General features: G+C 49.4%; 1 protein-coding gene across 2 annotated transcripts in view; it reads right to left on the reverse strand.

The window, feature by feature from the left end:
• Positions 1 to 22,143, reverse strand: part of LRRK2 (leucine rich repeat kinase 2) — a 584,366-nt gene that overhangs the window by 86,628 nt on the left and 475,595 nt on the right. For both annotated transcript variants that reach the window (XM_029617357.1, XM_029617356.1), the window contains one exon: positions 18,844 to 19,014. In XM_029617357.1, coding sequence (XP_029473217.1) covers positions 18,844 to 19,014 — 171 coding nt within the window. The remainder of the gene's footprint in view (positions 1 to 18,843; positions 19,015 to 22,143) is intronic.

A 22,143-nucleotide genomic window follows, 5' to 3' on the forward strand; every position in this document is an offset into this window, starting at 1 on the left:
GAAGACCCATTCCCTGTACATACCCGGATCATTCCAGACCATGGGCTATGCCTCCCTTCCAGCAGGTGGAGATGGAGAAAAACTTGAAAGGCACCCATAGTTAAGCTGATGTACATCCTGCATCCCTTCAATATTTCTCTGTCTCCAGCAGATGGAGGTCGTGCAAACCCTGCAGTCTTGCCCTGATTCTGGGGTGTAGGCTATCCCTTAAAAGTAACTAAGAGTGAACTAGCTATAAGCTGTGAATCAAGCCATTAAAAAAAAAAAAAAGAAGAAGAAGACAGAAAAAAGTTCTTCTGCAGAGTTCCCTATCCTCCCAGGGGGTTGTTAGATCCTGTGGGGTCATCCTCTCTGGTGGCAGGTTATTGGAGCTGGGGACGGTAGCCCCGCGGGGCTCCAGACAGGTAAGGAGTAGGGGAAGAGATTACTGGTGGTCCAATCCCTCTCTTACCTCGTGCTATTCCTGAGCATTGTGTGTAAAAAAAAAATCAAAATTTTTGAAAAATTTTCTTTTTTGGTCTGCTGCAATCCAGGACCCCTCCCCATCGGAATTGCCATGTTTTTTATGAACTTCGCTGCATTTTTCAGGCCGTTCCCCCCCCCCGATGCCATGGCCATCTGTATGTGTGGCATGTGGAGAACCAGCCGCGCGGTTTTCTAGGGGTTGTGTTTGCTCCGCTGCTTCCCTGGAGGGGAAGGCAGTTATTTTACAGGGTTTGCAGCAGTAACCAAGCCTCGAGGGGCTTCAAAACGATCTGCTCTGAGGGAGCTTCAGGCTGATCCTTTATCCTTCAGTGCAGGGACTGCAGCCATCTTAAGCACATTTTCTGCAGCTCAGGCAAAGACTATGGGGGAGGGGGAGCTTCCCCCAGCACTGTCTCTGGTCCCTGCTAGTCCTGATGATATTTTAGATCAGGACCAGGATTTTTCGCAGGAGGATCCTGTTTTCCCAGGGGGACAGGATGTGGATTCTAATTCTTTTCCTTTAGATTTTGTCCTCCTTATGCATAAAGCATTTTTGGCTTCCAGGTCTCTGCAAGGTGGTGTTTTGCCTGTGAGACTGCGCAGGGACCGCCCCCCAAGGTAGCCAAGTGCACAGATGTGCCTCCGTCTCTACGGGTCGTGAAGTTAAAAGTCGCTGTGGCTTCAGGAGGCTCAGCCGCTCCAGTGGAGCCGAGCAGTGCGGCTGCAGTTGCAGGGGCCTCTCCTCCCCCCTCCCCCCGTAGGGGGGTTTGGATGATGAGCCAGGGAAACAGACCCCCTTGGATGACGATGACCCTCAGGTGGTACGTCTGTTCCAGAGATAGGAATTAGAACCTCTCATTCCAGCAGTTCTTTCTGAGCTCGGAGTGGAGCTTTCCCCAAATGCTCCGCCGCAGGACTCTGTGGATCCAGTCCTGGCAGGATTCCGAATGTCGACCCAGGCTTTTCCCGTCCATCACATGCTTCAGCAGCTGATGACCAGGGAGTGGGATGCTCCGGATGCTGGTTTACGGGTTGGTCATGCTATGGATAAGCTTTACCCACTAGTGGATGAATTCCTGGAACTCCTACGGTCCCCCTAAGGTAGACGCTTCAGTTTCAGCTGTTGTCAAGCGGACTACTATTGCAGTCGCAGGCTCGGCGGCTCTCAATGACCTTCAGGACCGCAAGCTGGAAGTACTGCTTAATGTTGAGATTACTTACCTGATAATCTCCTTTTCCTTAGTGTAGACAGATGGACTCAGAACAAATGGGTATAGTATGCTCGTGCTAGCAGTTGGAGACGGATCTGACGTCAGCACGGGTGTATATACCCCCACAGGAAGCGTAGCAACTTAGTAATCTTCCTTGCAAAAACTGTTATGGATGTGTGTACTGACGCTCAGTGAAAAGTGAAACAGGATTCCCCTTACCGATTGATAGTAGCTGGAGACCGCCAGCATTCCCAACCGGAAGGCGTTGACACCTGGTAGAGCGTACGCTCTTATGGAAACAGATGACATGGCTTACCTTGAATCGGTGAAACCCATGTACACAGGCAGCTGGGCGGGATGCTGAGTCCATCTGTCTACACTAAGGAAAAGGAGATTATCAGGTAAGTAATCTCAACATTTCCTGGTGTGTAGCCAGATGGACTCAGAACGAATGGGATGTACAAAAGCTTTAATCCCAGCCTGGGCGGGAGGCTGCCTGAGGACCAAGTAGTACTGCCCTAGCAAATGCTGAGTCCTCCCTGGCCTGGACATCCAGACCGTAGAACATGGAAAAGGTATGGAGGGAGGACCACGTCGCCGCTTTACAGATTTCTGCAGGCGACAGCATCCTGGATTCTGCCCAAGATGCCGCTTGTGCTCTGGTAGAATGAGCCTTGACTTGTAGAGGCGGAGACTTCCCAGCCTCCACGTAAGCTGCTCTGATAACTTCTTTAATCCAGCGGGCGATGGTGGGCCGAGAGGCCGCTTCCCCTTGTCGTTTCCCGCGGTGCAGGACGAACAGATGGTCCGTCCTTCGTACTTTTTGTGTCATTTCCAGATATCTGGGCAGTAGTCTGCCTATGTCGAGATGGCGTAGCAAACGCCCTTCTTCAGATTTCTTCAAACCCGCCGTGGTAGGCAAGGATATAGTTTGGTTAAGGTGAAACTGTGAGACCACTTTAGGTAGAAAGGAGGGAACCGTGCGAAGATGGATAGCCTCTGGAGTGATTCTCAGAAAGGGATCCCGGCAGGACAGTGCTTGTAGCTCTGAGACGCAGCGTGCTGAACACGCCGCCAATAGGAATACCATCTTCAAGGTAAGAGAACGAAGAGACAGGCCCCGAAGGGGTCTGAAGGTGGATCCTGCGAGGAATTCCAAAACCAGGTTGAGGTTCCACAAAGGCACTGGCCACTTCAGTGGCGGACGAATGTGCTTAACTCCTTTCAGGAAGCGAGATACATCTGGATGCGTGGCAATGGTCTTGCCATCCCTCCTGGGACCATAGCAAGACAGTGCAGCAACCTGAACCTTGATGGAGCTGAGGGAGAGACCCTTCTGAAGTCCATCTTGCAGGAAATCCAACACAATAGGGATTGTGGTCGCATGTGGATTGGTGCCATGAGTGTCGCACCATGCTTCAAATACTCTCCAGATCCTTACGTAGGTGAGGGATGTGGAAAACTTGAGAGCTCGGAGGAGTGTATCTATCATGGGCTCCGAGTAACCTCTTTTCTTCAGTCTAGCCCTCTCAATGGCCAGACCGTAAGAGAGAATTGAGCTGGATCCTCGTGGAGGATGGGACCTTGACGAAGAAGGTCCCGGAGAGGAGGCAAGGGAAGAGGCTCCCCTGCCAGAAGTCTTCTCATGTCCGCGTACCAGGGTCTTCTTGGCCAGTCTGGTGCCACTAGAAGAACTAGGCCCCGGTGCTTCTGAATCTTGTGGATGATGGCGCCCAGCAGAGGCCACGGAGGAAAGGCGTATAGCAGAGTCCCTGGAGGCCATGGCTGAACCAGGGCATCGATTCCGTGGGAGAACGGATCTCGCTTGCGGCTGAAGTATCTGGGTACTTGAGCATTGGACTTGTCCGCCAGTAAATCCATGTCCAGAATCCCCCAATGATCCACAATCAGCTGGAAGGCTGTGGGTAACCACTGCCACTCTCCCGGATTTAGGCTTTCTCTGCTGAGGAAGTCTGCCGTGGTGTTGTCCTTCCCGGCAATGTGGACGGCGGAGATGTCCTGAAGATTCGCCTCTGCCCAAGCCATCAGTAGGGCAATCTCCAGCGATACCTGTCGGCTTCTGGTTCCGCCCTGACGATTGATGTATGCCACCGTGGTGGCGTTGTCGGACATCACTCTGACTGCTCTGTTCTTTAGTCTGTGAGCAAATCGAAGGCATGCCAATCGGACTGCCCGAGCCTCTAGACGGTTGATGTTCCACGCTGACTCTTCTCTGTTCCACCGCCCTTGTGCGGCGAGTTCTTCGCAGTGTGCTCCCCAGCCGCTCAGGCTGGCATCTGTGGTGAGCGGAGTCCACGTGGGTGATGACATCCTCAACCCCCTGCTCATGTGGTTGGACTGCAACCACCACCGCAACTGGGTCCGTACTCTGGCTGGCAGAGGAAGGTGCGTGGAATAGTTCCGCAAGCGGGGGCTCCAGCGAGAGAGTAGGAAGTGTTGTAGAGGTCTCATATGGGCCCTCGCCCAAGGTACCACTTCCAGGGTGGATGCCATGAGACCGAGAACCTGCAGATAATCCCAAGCTATGGGCCGACTGGCTCCCATCAAGTACTGGATACGCGTCTGAAGTTTCAACCTTCTCTTGGCAGTGAGACTGACTGTGTCTGCCTGGGTGTCGAACTGTACCCCCAGGTATTCCAGTGACTGGGAAGGCTGTAGGCAATTCTTGCTGAGGTTGATTACCCAGCCCAGGCTTTCCAGAAGGGCGATCACTCTGTCGGTTATCCGAAGGCTCTCCTCTTGAGATTTCACCCTGATCAGCCAGTCGTCTAGGTAGGGATGGACCAGAATTCCTTCCCGTCTGAGTGCCGCTGCTACCACTACGACCACCTTGGTGAAGGTCCGTGGTGATGTGGCCAACCCGAAGGGCAGAGCCCGGAATTGGAAGTGGCGTCCTAGAACCTTGAAGCGTAGGTAGCGCTGGTGATCCGGATGGATCGGCATATGCAAGGAGGCTTCCGACAAGTCTAATGCCGTCTTGACGGTCATGACGGAGCGCAGAGTTTCCATGCGAAACCTCGGGACCCTTAAGTAGCGATTGACTGACTTGAGGTCCAGTACGGGCCGAAAAGTGCCCCCTTTCTTGGGTACCATGAAATAAATGGAATATTGTCCAGAATTCACTTCCCATGCAGGTACTGGGATGATGGCTTTCAAGGACAGGAGCCTCGCCAGGGTAGCTTCCAATGCTGCCTTCTTGTGTGTGGGACAGGAAGATTCCACAAACTTGTCCGGAGGGAGGTGATGAAAATCCAGATAATACCCCTCTCGGATGATGGCGAGGACCCACTGGTCTGACGTAATCTCGACCCATCTGGGGTAGAAGAGGGTTAACCTGCCCCCTATGGATCGGCGGATTCTCATTGTGAGGCGCGGCCGGGACCGGAGCCCGGGCCTGCTCCCCTCTTGCGCTGCTTGGTCCGAAAGGACTTGTTCCTGGCCTGATGACGAGGTGCCTGGTAGCGACTCCTGTAGGGAATGAAGCGCTGGGAGCTTCTACCCCTGGCGGGCCTTAGAAAGGCGCGCTGGTTCCTTCTGAACCGATCTTCCGGCAGTCGAAGTACAGGAGAAGCGCCCCATGTGCTGGCCAGTTTATCAAGGTCGCTGCCAAACAGGAAAGAGCCCTTAAAGGGCAATCTGGAGAGGCATGTCTTTGAAGGTGCATCGGCTGACCATTTCCGGATCCAGAGCTGCCTCCTGGCAGCTACGGAGGATGAGATCCCCTTGGCTGTTGTTCAGACTAGGTCTGATGCAGCATCCGTGAGGAATGAGAGAGCGGACTCCTTGTCTGCTGCTAGAGCGTTGTTCCTGACCTGTGACAAACAGGCACGCGTCACCACTGTGCAGCAGGTTGTGATCCGCAAAGATAGAGCTGCCACCTCAAAAGTCTGTTTCAGAATGGTGTCCAGTCACCGGTCATGAGGCTCCTTGAGGGCCGCCTCCCCTTCAACTGGAATGGTAGTGCGCTTGACCACAGCACTAATCAAGGCATCCACCTGAGGGCACGCCAGCAGCTCCTGGATAGCCGGCGCCAGTGAGTACATGCCCGTCAGGGCCCGACCCCCTTTGAATGCGGCCGCTAGTGCAGCCCATTCTAAATCTATCAGTAGTTGTGCTGCTTGCAAGAATGGAAAATGGCGGGCTGTAGGACGAAGACCTTCCAACAGGGGGTTCTGCGCAGAGGGCACCGTAGCGCTGGGACCTGTAATATCCAACTCCGCCAGGCACTGGGACACCAGGTCCGAGAGATCCTCCTTAGGGAAGAACCGCCTCATGGTTCTATATGGCTCAATCCCTGGGGGAAGTTCCCCCTCGTCCGGGAGTTCAGACTCGTCCGGTGAAACCTCCTGGTCTGACTGATCTGGACTGTCCAGCGGCGGGAGGTCCCGCTCACGATAAGGGCGTGAGGGTCCAAGAACAGGATCCGCTGGAGCCTCCACCGCAGCGGCAGCCGCAGCGGCCGCCGCAGTTGCAGGCACCACAGGGACCGCAGAAACAGCAGGAACAACAGGAACAACTGGAACCGCAGGGCCTGGACGGGACGCCGTTTGCATCTGTACAAAGACATGAATCCCCTTAAAGAGATCCACCCAGGAAATTGAAGCAGCCTCTAATCGCCGGGGTACAAGATCCCCCGGGATTCCCGATTGGTCGAGACTGACCATTAAATCCGGGGTAGCCCCTGGGGAACTGTCAGCAAATCGTGGCTGAGACTGGTCCTGGCCCGAGGGTCCCACTGCCTCCTCACATTGGGCACATAGGGAGTCTGGCTCTTCACTGTGCGTGGCTCTAAGCTGGCATGCGGAGCAGAGGCCGAGGGCTTTAATGCCGGAGGCAGGAGGCGCCCCCGCTGAAGACGCTGAGGCGTTCTGTTCCATTGAATAATATGCGGCAGCAATATGCGCTTAGCACAACAGGCGCTTAATACTAATATGCGGCAGCAATATGCGCTTAATACAACAGGCGCACAATAATAATATGCGGCAGCAATATGCGCTTAATACAACAGGCGAACAATAATAATATGCGGCAGCAATATACGCTTAATACAACAGGCGCACAATAATAATATGCGGCAGCAATATGCGCTGAGCACAACAGGCGCTTAATAATATGCGGCAGCAATATACGCTTAATACAACAGGCGCACAATAATAATATGCGGCAGCAATATGCAATATACGCTCAATGTTATTCAATATGCTCTCAGCAATAAGCGGTTAGCAATACACGCTCAATGGTATTCAATATGCTCTCAGCAATAAGCGGTTAGCAATACGCGCTCAATGGTATGCAATATGCTCTCAGCAATAAGCGGTTAGCAATACTCGCTCAATGTCATTCAATATGCTCTCAGCAATAAGCGGTTAGCAATACGCGCTCAATGGTATGCAATATGCTCTCAGCAATAAGCGGTTAGCAATACTCGCTCAATGTCATTCAATATGCTCTCAGCAATAAGCGGTTAGCAATACACGCTCAATGTCATTCAATATGCTCTCAGCAATAAGCGGTTAGCAATACACGCTCAATGTCATTCAATATGCTCTCAGCAATAAGCGGTTAGCAATACACGCTCAATGTCATTCAATATGCTCTCAGCAATAAGCGGTTAGCAATACACGCTTAATGGTATTCAACATGCGCTTAGCAATAAGGGTTAGCAATATACGCACAAGAAGGAATAGAATATGCGCCTAGTCATAGATCTGCATCTATCACGGGCGCTCAATACCTGAACAAGGCCACAAAATGGTGCCCTCCACGGCGTGCCACGCCGCCGATCCTCTGTTCCTCGGAGACCAGAAGTAAAAGCCGTACACCTTACCTGATCCTCGGCGCTTCCCGGCTGGAACCCAGGCGGTCTCCGGCTGCGGTGGGAGAGGGGAAATACCTTCACCGCCGCGTTTGAGGATATGCACCTGCTGCCTCGTCCACGCTGGGACCGAGGCGCCTCGTAAGCCTCACCCTAACCTCGCCCGGGGGCTGTGTCCCTGCCGCGATTCGGCCTCCGGACTGAGGACTTAAACCTCCGGGGGATCACGGAAATCACCCCGGGAAACTCTACTGGGGGAGGGACCTTAGGGTATCACCGCAGGAGTGTGGGGCTCAATGCTGTAGAAGTTGTTAGAAAATGAAAAGTAGATTTGGAAAACACGCTCCGCGAGCGTGCAGGCTCTCCAAACTGCTTTAGAGACGGAAATTACTAAGTTGCTACGCTTCCTGTGGGGGTATATATACACCCGTGCTGACGTCAGATCCGTCTCCAACTGCTAGCACGAGCATACTATACCCATTCGTTCTGAGTCCATCTGGCTACATGCCAGGAAAACGCATTTTTGAGATGTTGGCCCTGGGTATCTGGGCGGCGGTGTGTAGCAGCTATATGCTGCATGCGAGCCTGCGCTGGGTACAGCAATTGCTGACATCCAGAGAAGATCTTCCTCCGGATGAATTGGAGCAGGCGCAGCATTTGGAAGCTGCGGTGGCATATGGGGCGGATGCGCTGTATGACCTGCTCCATACTTCCTCTCATACCATGTCATCGGCAGTGTCTGCAAGACGGCTTTTGTGGCTTCGCAACTGGTCAGCGGATGTTTCATCTAAGGCTCAGCTTGGTGCTATTCCATTTAAAGATGATTTTTTATTCGGAGAGGATTTGGAGCAGTTGATAAAGTCCCTGGGGGAGAACAAAGTTCACAAGTTACCAGAGGACAGACCAAGACCCTCCAGAGGGTTCCCATCATCCCGCTCTCTTTTTTAGGGACAGCGTAGTTTTTGGCAGAACAGGCAACAAGCGACCACACAGTGCCTACTGGTGGCCAGGAACCAAACCTGGTCCTCGTCCTTTCGGGGACACAAACGCCAGAGAGGGTGGTTCTTCATCCTCTTTCACCTCCAAGACTACACAATGAGATGGGGCGGGCCCATCCCTCGATCCCTCAGGTAGGGGGGGGGGGGGGGTCGCCTGTCCCGATTTTATGAGGCATGGGCCAGAATTACTTCTGATCAGTGGGTGCTAAGCATAATAGAAAGAGGCTATGCTTTGGGATTTGCTTGGCCTCTCAGAGACTTTTACTTAATATCTCCATGCAGTCCATAAGTCAAACGGCAGATTGTTCATCAGATTTTCGAATGTCTTTTGGCTCTGGGAGCGGTAAAGCTGGTCCCTCCAGAACACCAGAGGACAGGAAGGTACTCCATTTACTTTGTAGTTCCAAAGCAAGAAGGGTCCTTCCGGCCAATTTTGGACCTCAAAAAGGTAAACAAGGCTCTCAAGGTGCCACATTTTCGCATGGAGTCTCTGTGATCAGTTATCACGGCGGTATGCAAGGGAGAATTCCTAGTTTCTCTGGATTTGATGGAGGCATGCTTGCACATTCCCATTCACGGGGATCATCAGAAGTTCCTTCGATTTATGGTCCTGGTAATTCATTCCAATTCTGCACTCTGTTGAAATCCCTGGGATGGGTAGTCAATCATGCCAAGAGCAACCTGGTTCCCTCTCAGACATTGGAATTTCTGGGAGCACACTTCGGTCGGAAAAATATTTCTTCCAACAGATCAAAGGAACAAGCTGATGGGACAAGTTTGTCGCTTGTTGGTTCTTCCACTGCCCAAGGCCTGGGACTACCTTCAAGTTCTCGGTTCTATGGCATCCACACTGGAGGTGGTTCCTTGGGCATTTGCTCATATGAGACCGTAACAACAAGCATTACTTTCCCGGTGGGATCCAAAGTCAGAGAATTTCCAATTCCCTCTGCCACTCACCGAACACGCCAGGTCCAGTCTTGGGTGGTGGCTTTGCCTGCTCAGCCTGTCTCAAGGAGTGGATCTGGAAGTCCCGCACTGGACAGTGGTGACCATGGTTGCCAGCCTCTCTGGCTGGGGAGCGCTCTGCCAGCATCTTTCAGTACAGGGCAGTTGGTCCCCGGAGGAGTCCAGATGGTTGATCAATCGCCTGGAGACCAGAGCGGTTCACTTGGCGTTGCAGAACACGAACCAGTTCGTGTCCTCTCCAACAATACGACGAAAGCCAGGTGCTGACTGTACGAGATAAGTAGAGTCAGCTTTTTTATGTACTGGAGCAATGGATCCAGGATTCTCCCAATTCTTTTTTAGAAGGTCAAGAAAAACCTAATGAATTGGAATGGACGTGATCACTTTAGGGGCATCCAGGAATTGGAGAAGCTCCATCATCTGATGCCTGTCATCTTGCTCCGTCTGAAGCTGAAAAGGGACCAATTCCGACATTTCCTTCACAAAATTGATGAAAGAGAGGTCCTCTGGAGGAGAACACTTTCTACTTTCAGTAGGAGAGGGTGGTGAAGGTAAATCATCGGTGTCTGTGGACGTATCATCCCCCCAGGTGTCATAAGGATCAGCGGGCTGACCTATAGGATCAGGAGGGGGTTGGATATCCGAAGGTCCCGGCTGAGGCTCTGAGAAAGTCAAAGGAATCACCGGGGGCACTGAGAATGCCCTGGTGGGCATCGGTGCCGGCATCGAAGGTATCGATGGCTCCGATGTGTGTATCGCCCCCGATGAATGAATCGGTGGCGAGGGATGACACGGCATCGATGGTTGAGGCACAACTCCCGAAGGAGGAATGCGGAACGGTGTTTCTCCTCCTGATGAAGCTGTCATTGGGGAGTGCATCGGGGCTGTCGGCGACCCAGGAATTACTGGTGGAAGGGCGGTCATGAGCGCTTCCATCCGGGAAAGCAGCGATGCCAGCGCTGCTGCAATCGGTTCGGTGACCGGTTCCAATCTCGGCGCCGGAGTCTGTGCCAGAGGGACCTGGAGTCGTTGCATTGCCTTGTTGATGGCCTCCTGGACCAGCCGGTCCAGTTCTTCCCGGAGACCTGAGGTAACAAGACCTGGCTCCATAACTGAAGAGGGAGGCTGAGGCAGAGCCAGAGGGACCACCTTTACAGGCGGAATCGCGACTCCCAAACCCCGATCGGGTGAGGGTTGCCTCGATGTCTCGGTCGCAGGAGTGGACAGTGCCGCTCCTGGACGGGGCTTCTTCGATGGAGGTTCGGACGGTATCGAGGTCGATGGCTTCGGTTCCTCGAGGGTCCGAGACTTGCGATGCCGATGTTTCTCCCTCCGATCCCCTCGATCTTCGGGGGAAGGGATGGGAGTCGATGGCCGTGAAGACGTCGATGGCGAGCAGTCACCGGACGGTTGTTGATGGTGATGCGACTTAGACGGTGCCGGTTCCGATGACGTCGATGCGATGGACGGCGTCGGGCTGTGAGCACGGAAAAGGAATCCCATCTTCTCCATTCTGGCTTTGCGACCTTTTGGTGTCATAAGGGCACATTTGGTGCAAGTCAGGACGTTGGACGTTGTTGGAGAGGACACGAACCGGTTCGTGTTCTGCAACGCCAAGTGAACCGCTCTGGTCTCCAGGCGATTGATCGACCATCCGGACTCCTCCGGGGACCAACTGCCCTGTACTGAAAGATGCTGGCAGAGCGCTCCCCAGCCAGAGAGGCTGGCATCCATGGTCACCACTGTCCAGTGCGGGACTTCCAGATCCACTCCTTGAGACAGGTTGAGCAGGCAAAGCCACCACCCAAGACTGGACCTGGCGTGTTCGGTGAGTGGCAGAGGGAATTGGAAATTCTCTGACTTGGGATCCCACCGGGAAAGTAATGCTTGTTGTTACGGTCTCATATGAGCAAATGCCCAAGGAACCACCTCCAGTGTGGATGCCATAGAACCGAGAACATGAAGGTAGTCCCAGGCCTTGGGCAGTGGAAGAACCAACAAGCGACAAACTTGTCCCATCAGCTTGTTCCTTCGATCCGTTGGAAGAAATACTTTTCCGACCGAAGTGTGCTCCCAGAAATTCCAATGTCTGAGAGGGAACCAGGTTGCTTTTGGCATGATTGACTACCCATCCCAGGGATTTCAACAGAGTGCAGAATTGGAATGAATTACCAGGACCATAAATCGAAGTAACTTCTGATGATCCTCGTGAATGGGAATGTGCAAGCATGCCTCCATCAAGTACTGGTTCCAGACAGCGACCTGAAAGAGAAGAGAGAGAGAGGCCCCCCGAGGAGCGGGTACCCCAAATAGAGTAGTCTAATAGTGGAGGCAGAGCAGCTAGGTACAGAGAGCGAATCCCATCCGTTAGGAAACCTTTGCTAACTCGACGGCTAGCAATCGCATAGGCTATTTGTATCCGGGATGTGTGACGTCATCACAGGGGAATGTCCCTGTGGTTCACGCCAAAGAAGGTACTTGAAGCAGGGCCGCACGGCACGCAACTGGACAGCACAACTGGACAGCATGGTGGGAGGCAGCGCCCAAGGCGGACTGGGGACGCCAGCAGGCAGACGCCGCAGCAGCCAAACGTCCGTCAACCGCAGGAGGAGTCGCCAGAGAGGTAAGGAGGGCGGAGTGGAGATGTCAGGCAGTGACAGACATAACAGGATCACGGCACAGTAGGGGGTCGATGTGCTAGTACTTCCTTGGCCAACTTCAGTTCTCCTGTACCTGTTTCCTCCTTGGCCTCTGGTGGGCAAGGTGCTTCGCAGGATAGAGGTCCACCCAGGGAGGGTAATCCTAGTGACTCTCGAGTGGCCATGACTTCCATGGTTTGCGGATCTCGTCAATCTGACCGTGGATGGCCCGCTACAACTCAGGTATCTTCCACACTTCTCCATCAAGGGCCTATATATTTCAACAAGGCAGCTTGCTTCTAACTTGTGGCTTGGCCTTTGAAAGGAGGAGATTGAGGAAGAAAGGCTATTCTGAGGAGGTCATCACTACATTGCTGCAAGCCAGGAAAACATCTGCTTCCCTCTCATACATTAGGGTATGGAGAGTTTTTGAGACGTGGTGTCGTGAGAGAGAGATTCTTCCCAGGCACTCTACGATTGCTCAGATGTTAAGCTGTTTGCAAAATGGATTAGCCAAGGGCTTGTCCTTTAACTCCCTCCGGGTACAGGTGGTGGCCCTAGGCACTCTGGTTGGTAGCTCGGTGATGTCACATCCACATGTGGTGTGTTTCCTCAGAGGAGTGAGGCATTTGAAGCCCCCTGTCCGTCCGGTATATCCGTCATGGAGACTTAATTTGGTTCTTCGAGTGTTGTGTAATCTGCTGTTTGAAGCGCTTAAAGCGATAACATTGAAGGATCTCACCTTGAAAACTGTGTTTTTGGTGGCTATATGCTCGGCTCGCCGGAGATCTGAGTTGCAGGCGCTCTCCTGTAGGGAACCTTTATTGAGGATCTCTGACTTGGGGTTTCTCTTCGAACGGTTCTGTCCTTTTTGCCCACAGTGGTCTCATCTTTTCATTTAAGCCAGTCAGTTGAGCTTCCGGCCTTTCCTAATTTGTCAAATGATGTACAACACACACGAGAGCTGCGTCGGCTTCATGTTTGGTGTTCCTTGTTGCGTTACCTGGAAGTCACAAATTCTTTCAGACTCTCAGATCATTTGTTTGTCCTATGGAGCGGTCCCAGGAAAGGTCACAAGGCGTCTAAGACGACAATTGCATGATGGATGAGAGAAGCCATTTTGTTTGCACACATTTGTAAAGGAAGACCTATTCCTGAGGGACTGAAGGCCCATTCTATTCGCTCTCAAGCAGCTTCGTGGGCCGAATGCCAGTTGGTATCACCTCAGGAGATTTGCAGAGCTGCTACTTGGAAGACGCTCCACACTTTTGCTCGCCACTACCGCTTGGATATTCAGGCGCCTGGAGATTTTGGCAGTGGTGTACTGCGCGCGGGACTTGCGAGGTCCCACCCGGTTTAGGGAAGCTTTGGTACATCCCATGGTCTGGACTGATCCGGGTACGTACAGGGAAAAGAACATTGGTTCTTACCTGATAACTTTCGTTCCTGTAGTACCACGGATCAGTCCAGATGCCCGCCCAAAGATTAGGAGTGGGTAACAGGGGAATCTGTAAAGTCCGTGTGCGCATATTCAGGTTATGTTATTGTAGGATACTAAGAAAGAAAGCTACGGTTACATGTTTATATGTTCTTAAAGTTCTTGCTTGATTCATTGCTAGTTTTATTCTGCTTTGATACTCTATATACTGAAGGGATGCATGAGGTACACCAGCTTAACTATGGATGCCTTTCAAGTTTTTCTCTGTCTCCATCTGCTGGAAGGAAGGCATAACCCATGGTCTGGACTGATCCGTGGTACTACAGGAATGAAAATTATCAGGTAAGAACCAATTTTCTTATGCACCACAGAGTCATCAATCCCCATCTCTGGGTTTTCTCCTTTTTATAATCTGTTTTCCTCTTTATCTATCACAACTTAGCATTTCAGAACAGTCCTCTGGAACAAAGAAAGATCTTTACTATGACTCTAACAAACTATTGTTCAAATGCAGCGGCAGCTGCTGCTACTTTTAGAGCTCCAGCAGAAGTGCTGCTCAAGTTGGGAGAATGGGTGTTCGAGGGCATCTTCTTGGCCAGTGGATGCTGCCACAAAGCTGTGCCAGTCTCATCCCTTCCACCTGTGAGCTCAGAGCACAGCTTCTCCAATCGTCCCAAGCCCTATCAACCAGGCCCTTCTGTATGCCACTTCCGGGAGACCCTCTGTACACCTGGATTACTGCACACTGTCAGCATATACTTCCAAATTCCATTATGAAAGGAAAGCTAATGATGCTTTAAAGTGTTTAAGTTTGCGGCGATAAATGAAGTGAAAAAATATATACAGAACATTCTGCAATGGCTAACGCACAGAAGAAAAAGTTATATAAGGTAAAAAATAAAAAAATAAAAAATGTAATCAGATGTATCAGAGAACCTATCAAAAAGCATATTCTTCAACAGCGTCTAAAATCTATTTAGCTTGCCAGAGAAGGGATTAATGCTGTAGATGGTTAAACATTTCCCTTCCTGTTATTCTCCTTTACATGACTGCCCAGCCTCAGCCTTCCTCCTCATACTGAGACTGTTTGATGAACCTTATTCAATGTTTTTCCCATAGGCATAGAATGGTGAACAGCCCTCTCTCAACAAGGCACCAAGACTGTTTGGTGCCCAACCTGCAGTGCCAAGTCTGCCAACCTCTTAATGAAATAACCATATGACATTAAACAAGATCAAAGACGGCCAAAAACTGCAGCCCACAAAATCAATATACCAGTTAGCTATTATGTCACCAGAAGAGCATCCTGTCCACGCGCTCAGCATCCTGTCCTGATGGGTAGATGAAGATGAAAATAGCTAATACAAACAGAAAAGGACCCTGGATGCTGCCAGTAACCTCAGAGGTTGACATTCAGAAACCCACTCTAGATTGTCAACAGATATAATATCACGTGTCAAGGACAGACATGCTTTAGTTTTAACTTGGAGAAACAGTGACCAAGAGCTTCCTTCTTAAATACAGACCCAAAGCTAGTGATGCTTGTTGCAAGGTCACAGCTCATAAAATAATAGTTAAAATCTGATAAATCTGAGCCAGAGTGCCTAACAACTCTCTTTCTGAGGCTATGGATATAGCATGAACATTAAAAATGGGTCCCGGTCATTACTAATTCCCTTGCACATCTCACTACCATCCTTTCAGATTTTGCAAGGTTGAACACATTTGCGGGTCCAAATGGTGTCTGCAAGAAAGGAAAATTAGTTTCTTACCTGATAATTTTCGTTCCTGTAGTACCAAGGATCAGTCCAGGACACCTGGGTTGTGACTCCGCACCAGTAGATGGAGACAGACTAAAACTTGTGGGCGGAGCCATATATGCCCCTGTGCCAGTCACAGCCCCTCAGTCATACGAATGTCAAAGTAGAAAATCCATAATACAACATAGCTAACCACACAAACTTGTTAGGTAAACGAAAATAACCCCAACAACCCCACAGGAACCAGACTCTCCAAACCGGGAGAGCGAAGAACAAGGGGTCAGTGTACTGAAGACAACAATGAGCGGACTCTCCGTTACAACAGCGCAGCACTGCGGGCGGGATCCTGGACTGATCCTTGGTACTACAGGAACGAAAATTATCAGGTAAGAAACTAATTTTCCTTTCCCTGTACGTACCAGGATCAGTCCAGGACACCTGGGATGTACCAGAGCTAAATTATCGAGGGTGGGAAGCAGAGAGTCCCGCTCGGAGTACCCTCTCTCCAAAACCCCCGAAATCAGTAGCCCGAACATCCGATCGGCAATGTGTAATGAAGGTATGTAACGACTTCCAGGTAGCAGCCCTGCAAATCGCTTGAGGCGACACCTGTGAAAATTCCGCCCAAGACGCCGCTTGAGACCGTGTCGAGTGAGCCCTGAGGCCCCCAGGAATAGGTTTTCCTCCCGCACAAGGTATGCCGAACCAATGGTTACTTTTTGCCAATGGACAATCGTCTTGCGGGATGCCGCGGCCCCTTTCTTTGGACCCGAAAAGGAAAACAAAAGATCTGTCATCGGTAGCGTGGAAGGGAACTCCGCACAACAAGTCCCTTGAAGTCCCTCGCTGGAGGATCAGAGGAGCTCCCGTCCGCAAAGCAGGCAGCCCCACTGACTGATGCCGATGAAAAGACGAAACGACCTGAAGGAGAAAGGTAGGGATCGGACACAAGAATACCCCCGAATCAGAAAGACACAAAACGGAACTCTACAGGAGAGAGCCTGCAACTCAGAAAAGCGCCGCGCCGAGGCAAGCGTCACCAAAAATACCATCGTCAAAGAGAGATCCGTAAGAGTTGTGCGCTTCACGGGTGCAAACGTGCGCGAGCCGAGCCGCAGGCCCGGCAGGCCGACCCTCGTGGCCTGCCGGCGAGCGCGACGAAAAAACGGGCGGGAAACGCGGCGAAATGCAAACTAAAATTAAGAATTCAAAATCGGCGACCTCCCTCCTGCTACCGGCGCCCCCCCCCCCTAAAAACGGAGCGGAGACGCGAGGAAATGGAGAGCCGCACAACGAAAACAAAAACTTTTTTTTTTTTTTTTTTTTTTTAACAAAGCTTGCAGCTGTCCTTGGTTCTGGAGCCCTTTTCCTGCAGGGGTGAGTGAACCGGGCTCCCCGGTGTCACCCCTGACGCTGCCACTAGCTCAGCCGGGTCCTCAACCCTGGCAGCGGCCTCAACCGGGGGAGGGTAGTCCCCTCAGGACCTCTCAACCCCCCCGGGAGGCAGGGCACCCGGGACTAAAATTAAAAACAAAACCCAATTTGCCACGAATACCTCGCAAAAACAATCAGGCCTAACAAAATTTGCCCCAAAAAACCAAAACAGACTAACCACCAAAATCAGGTCAGGCAGGGCTGTGACTGGACCTGCACCATCTACTGGAGACAGAGTAAGACTGAGGGGCTGTGACTGGCACAGGGGCATATATGGCTCCGCCCACAAGTTTTAGTCTGTCTCCATCTACTGGTGCGGAGTCACAACCCAGGTGTCCTGGACTGATCCTGGTACGTACAGGGAAATAGCAAACAAACACTGTATAGACTTCTACTGCAAAACATTGTTACAATTAGGGTTGAGGTTTTCATGCACAAAATAGTTAGGTAAATTGACTCTGAGTAGTGAAACTTCTTCTGGGACTCGGGTTCAGTAAAAGAAAACAAAGAATCAATAACATCAAACAGATTCATAAGTCACTATGCCATGGCTTGAAACAATGAAGCTACTACTCAGATTAGTGTAACTGCTGACACAATGCCAGCTTTTTCGTTTTTCGAGTGAGTTTAGCACTTGTGAGACGTGCTGGATTGAGGGCTCTGGAAACCAAGGTCCTTCATATAACCACAGAACAAGTTCAGCAGGGCACAGTACAGGCACTATTTGCTTCTCCAATGTACCTCAATCTTCTAGGCTGCAACAGACCCCATAAAGGGAGTACCAGTCAGTAAAATCAGCTCTAAGTATTTTTTTTTCTCGGTCTCCATCTGCTGGCAGGGGGTATAACCCACTCAGCTGGACTGGTTTGGCCTGGATAGTTAGAAAAATCTAATTTTGTTAACAAAGTAACATTTTCATTGGGAACAGGGCTGAGTCCACCAATCCACTCCAGTGGCTTCTAGGTTCAATCAGATTTCATGCTTGCAGTTTGCTACAATGATTCCTCTGCTATGCACCTACATATAGGATTCTACGGCTCCCACTAGACAGTTCAGAACAAATAAAACTGTCTTCACCATTCCCATGAGCATTTCTGCAACCTGAAGGCCTCAAAGGTGAAAGGACTTGTAAGAAAACTGCCTCCTAGTCTTTTCACAGGTATCCAGTGGATCAAAGCCTGATGCTCAGATGGCAGGCATAAATTGCACCAGACAATTTAGTTGGATAGTCAGCCCAAAAACGAGCTTCTAGTTTTGGCCGAATATCCAGCTAAAGATAACCAAATAAAATTATCTGATTATCTTATCTGCCCAGTGGTTTTTTGAAGTTTGCCTCCTCAGGGCTTCATAACTTTCAAATATTATCCTCTTTTCTTCCCTCTGTCCTCAAAACGTGACTTCTTTTACCTTTTCCCCCACTATGTTCAAAATCCTTCCTTCCTAAGTTCTGCCATGCCTGCCCACAGCTCCTGATCATCTGAATTTCCTCAAAAATCTAGTTATCTTCAAAGGGACAGAAGGCCTGAAACCTGATCAAATAATCTTGCCAAGCAAAGATAACTGCAGGAGAGAAAATTTAACGAGCATGAAATCTGCACGAAACTCTAAAAAATAAATAAATATATATATATATATATATATATATATATATACACACACACACACACTGTATACATTGCTGGGAAACCTTAGTTCACATTGCTGGGAAACCTGAGTTCACAGACTTAGCAGTTTTGTTGCAGGTATCATTTTCCTCTCACCCAGCTCATTTCACCTGGATGGCCATTTCCACAAAACTGACCTGAAATTTTAGATTTTTTCATGGAGTGAAAATCATCACTCTGTGTCCAAAGACTTACCAAGCAATCCGAAAAGATACGGAAGAGCATTCAGAAAAATGAAGAATTATTGGGCTTATCCTGCATTATGAATAAGGATTTATCAAAAGATTTGGGGGAAGGCCTCAGACATGAAAGACCTGGCATCTACTTTCTTATGACTGCATTCCTCCAAACTAAATAAAAAAAACCCAAGATAGACATTATTTTATATTGCTTGTCCTACCTGTCACACAAATCTTCTAAAATATGGCTTACCAGGTAATTTGCTATGAACAGCCATTTCATCAAATTCGTTTGGGAATTTAATGCTTTCTACAAGTCTAGCTCCTGCAGTTAAGATGTCATATAGAAGCAGCCCGAACGAATACACATCAGCTTGCTGGTTGTAGATAACGTTCCCTCTGGCAACCTCCGGTGCACGAAATCCTGAAAGGAAGTTTTCCATTATAACACTTTCAAACAGCTGCTGAGCAGCAAAGATAGCCGGCTAGTTTTTCTGCTGGAAATTTGGCTAATTCTAGTTGGTTAATATCTGACCAGCTAGATTCAGCAAGCTTAGCTGATTAGCATTAAAAATCAGTGCTTAGTTACATAAGGAAAAAACAACACGAAGTCAACAATCCCCCCAACATTTTTTCCTGCATTAAAGAAAACAAAATGTCCAGCAGCTGTCCCTTCTGAACTTCTCATCCACACTGTATTTAAAAAAACCCCCAAAAAACCTGTCTGGTGGCCATCCACCCTCCCTCCATTAAAAAAAACAAAAAACCTAAGTGCCTCCCCATGCTGAAAGTCCACAAGCTGAGTCAGGAGGAGGACACCGGACAATGTCATGCCACCTTCCCACCATAATGCCATTAGGGTACATATAGAGAACAAATATAAAACCTCCAATTTATGCATGCCATGTATTTCCTTGTGCTCACAGAGGGACACTTTCAAACTGTGCACTAAAGCGTATCGCCTGCCGACTTTACATCAATTTTTAGAGGCTTACCTGTGTGTACGGAACTGTGCGTGCATACACATAAGAACTAACTCCTCCCCCACTCTGACCCCCCTACCTCAGGAACCTTTCCTCTCGCTGTGTGCAAAAGTACACGTGTGCTGGCACAATGCATGCACATTTACACAGTGCAGAGAGGGTAGGCAATAATCAAAGAGCTCGTATCCCTGCACAGAACCCTGCTCTGACTGCGGAGAAGCCTTTGAAAATTACCCTCACGGTGCATAGCATGAAATGGCGCTCTGAAATCCAAATAAATATTACAAAATTATTTTCTTTTTCAACGACTCAAGGAGCACTGATTTTTCATCCTGTCCAAATTAGGGACAGCATTTCAACTTGCAGAAGGAATCCTGGCACTTATGGCTTTGCTGACCTGAATGTGCACTGCTGGGATCCACGAGTTATCTTGGAAGGATACAACAGATGATTCAAGTCAGAAAAAGAAGATAAAATATTCTTACAGGGCCTGTAAACAGCCTAGTTGCTGAGCTCTCACAAAAGGATCATACACACCTCTGATGGCAACACCTAGTGGTTGGTAAAATGACAGGTTCAGAAGTAGCTCTAAAGGAGTTATGAGGCCCATATTCAAAAGCATTTAGTGGCTAACTCAGAAGTTAGGTGATTAAATTCATATTTGGGCACATATCTGGCTAAATTCTAGCCAACTAATGCTAGTGACTAGAATTTAGCCGGATAAGCTAGGGGCATTCCAGGGGCATAATCTGGAGGAATTCAATTAGCTGGCTAAGTTATTCAAAGTTAGTTGAATGACTTAGACGGCTAAGTCTGGTTGGGCCAAAGAGCTATCCTTAACTAAGCCACCTAATTTTAAGATAGCTGGTTATATTTAATACTGTGGTTATACTATTGAATATACCTCCAAAGTTAGCCAGATAAATGACCCTATTAGCTGGATAAACCTATCAAAGTGCGTTATGGCGTTAATGCACGCGTTAACGCGTTAACGCGTGCGATGTCATAATGCAGGTTATAATTGAGCGAATGCAAATTTCTGGAAGGGGTTGGTATTAGGGAAGGGTTTGGGCGGGATTAATTAAAATGAGGGGCAATATCGCATGGTTTTAATGCTGAAAAAGCAAAATTGCTTACCTTGTAATAGGTGTTATCCCAGGACAGCAGGATGTAGTCCTCACATATGGGTGACATCAGTAATGGAGCCCTATGTACGGAAAACTTCTTTAAAAGTTTCTATGAAACTTTTGACTGGCACCAGAGTGCCTACTGAGCATGCCCAGCATGCCATGATATTCCCTGCCACAGGGGTCTCTCTTCAGTCTTGTTTTGTAGCAAGTAGCGTTAGCCAAAAATAAAATAATAAAACGTATCGGACCCAACTCCGCGGGGTGGCGGGTGGGTTTCGTGAGGACTACATCCTGCTGTCCTGGGATAACACCTATTACAAGGTAAGCAATTTTGCTTTATCCCAGGACAAGCAGGATGCTAGTCCTCACATATGGGTGATTAGCAAGCTAGAGGCTGAGTCATTTGGGATTAAGGCAACAGTGAAGTATTGTTGTTGAAATGAATCAGCTGAAGATCACAGCAGGTTGGATGTAGAAGGAGTTGGGGTTACACTGGAAATAAGTTCTTTAAGACAGATTGTCCATAGGCTGAATCCTGTCTTCCTTCTTTGTCTAAACAGTAGTGAGCTGCAAAAGTGTGAAGAGAACTCCATGTTGCTGCTTTACAAATGTCCAGAATAGGTACAGAGCGAAGGTGTGCTACTGAGGTTGACATTGCTCTGACTGAATGTGCTTTTACTCGCCCTTGAAGAGTAAGGCCTGCTTTCTCATAACAAAATTGTATGCAATCTGCTAGCCAATTTGACAAAGTATGTTTACCCACTGGTTTTCCTGGTTTGTTTGGGTCATAGAATACAAATAGTTGACTGGATTTCCTATGGACTGTAGTGCGGTTTAAGTAGAAAGATAGCACACGCTTACAGTCCAAGGTATGTAAGGCTCTTTCTCCCTGGTGAGAGTGAGGCCTTGGAAAGAATGTTGGTAAAACTATAGATTGATTGAGGTGGAATTCCGTGACTACTTTTGGAAGGAATTTAGGATGAGTACGGAGGACCACCCTGTCATGTAGGAACTTTGTAAAAGGTTCGTATGTGACTAGAGCTTGTAGCTCGCTGACCCTTCTAGCTGATGTAATGGCTATGAGGAATACTGTTTTCCAAGTAAGATATTTAAGGTCACAGGTATCTATGGGTTCAAATGGAGAACGCATAAGTCTGGTTAAGACTACGTTCAGGTCCCATTGTATACTTGGGGAATGAACTGGAGGTTTAATGTGAGTTAGACCTCTCTTGAATTTACTGACGAGAGGCTGTGTAGAGATAGGTGCGTCTCCCAGCTTGTTATGATAAGCTGAGATTGCACTCAAATGTACTCTTACAGATGAAGTCTTAAGACCAGAGTCTGAGAGATGGTATAGGTAATCTAGTAGTGAGTTAGTGGGGCAAGTGAAAGGATCTAGTGCTTTCTGAGTGCACCACAAAGTAAACCGTTTCCATTTGT

This window comes from Rhinatrema bivittatum, chromosome 9, assembly GCF_901001135.1.
Source record: "Rhinatrema bivittatum chromosome 9, aRhiBiv1.1, whole genome shotgun sequence".
Classification (NCBI taxonomy): domain Eukaryota; kingdom Metazoa; phylum Chordata; class Amphibia; order Gymnophiona; family Rhinatrematidae; genus Rhinatrema; species Rhinatrema bivittatum.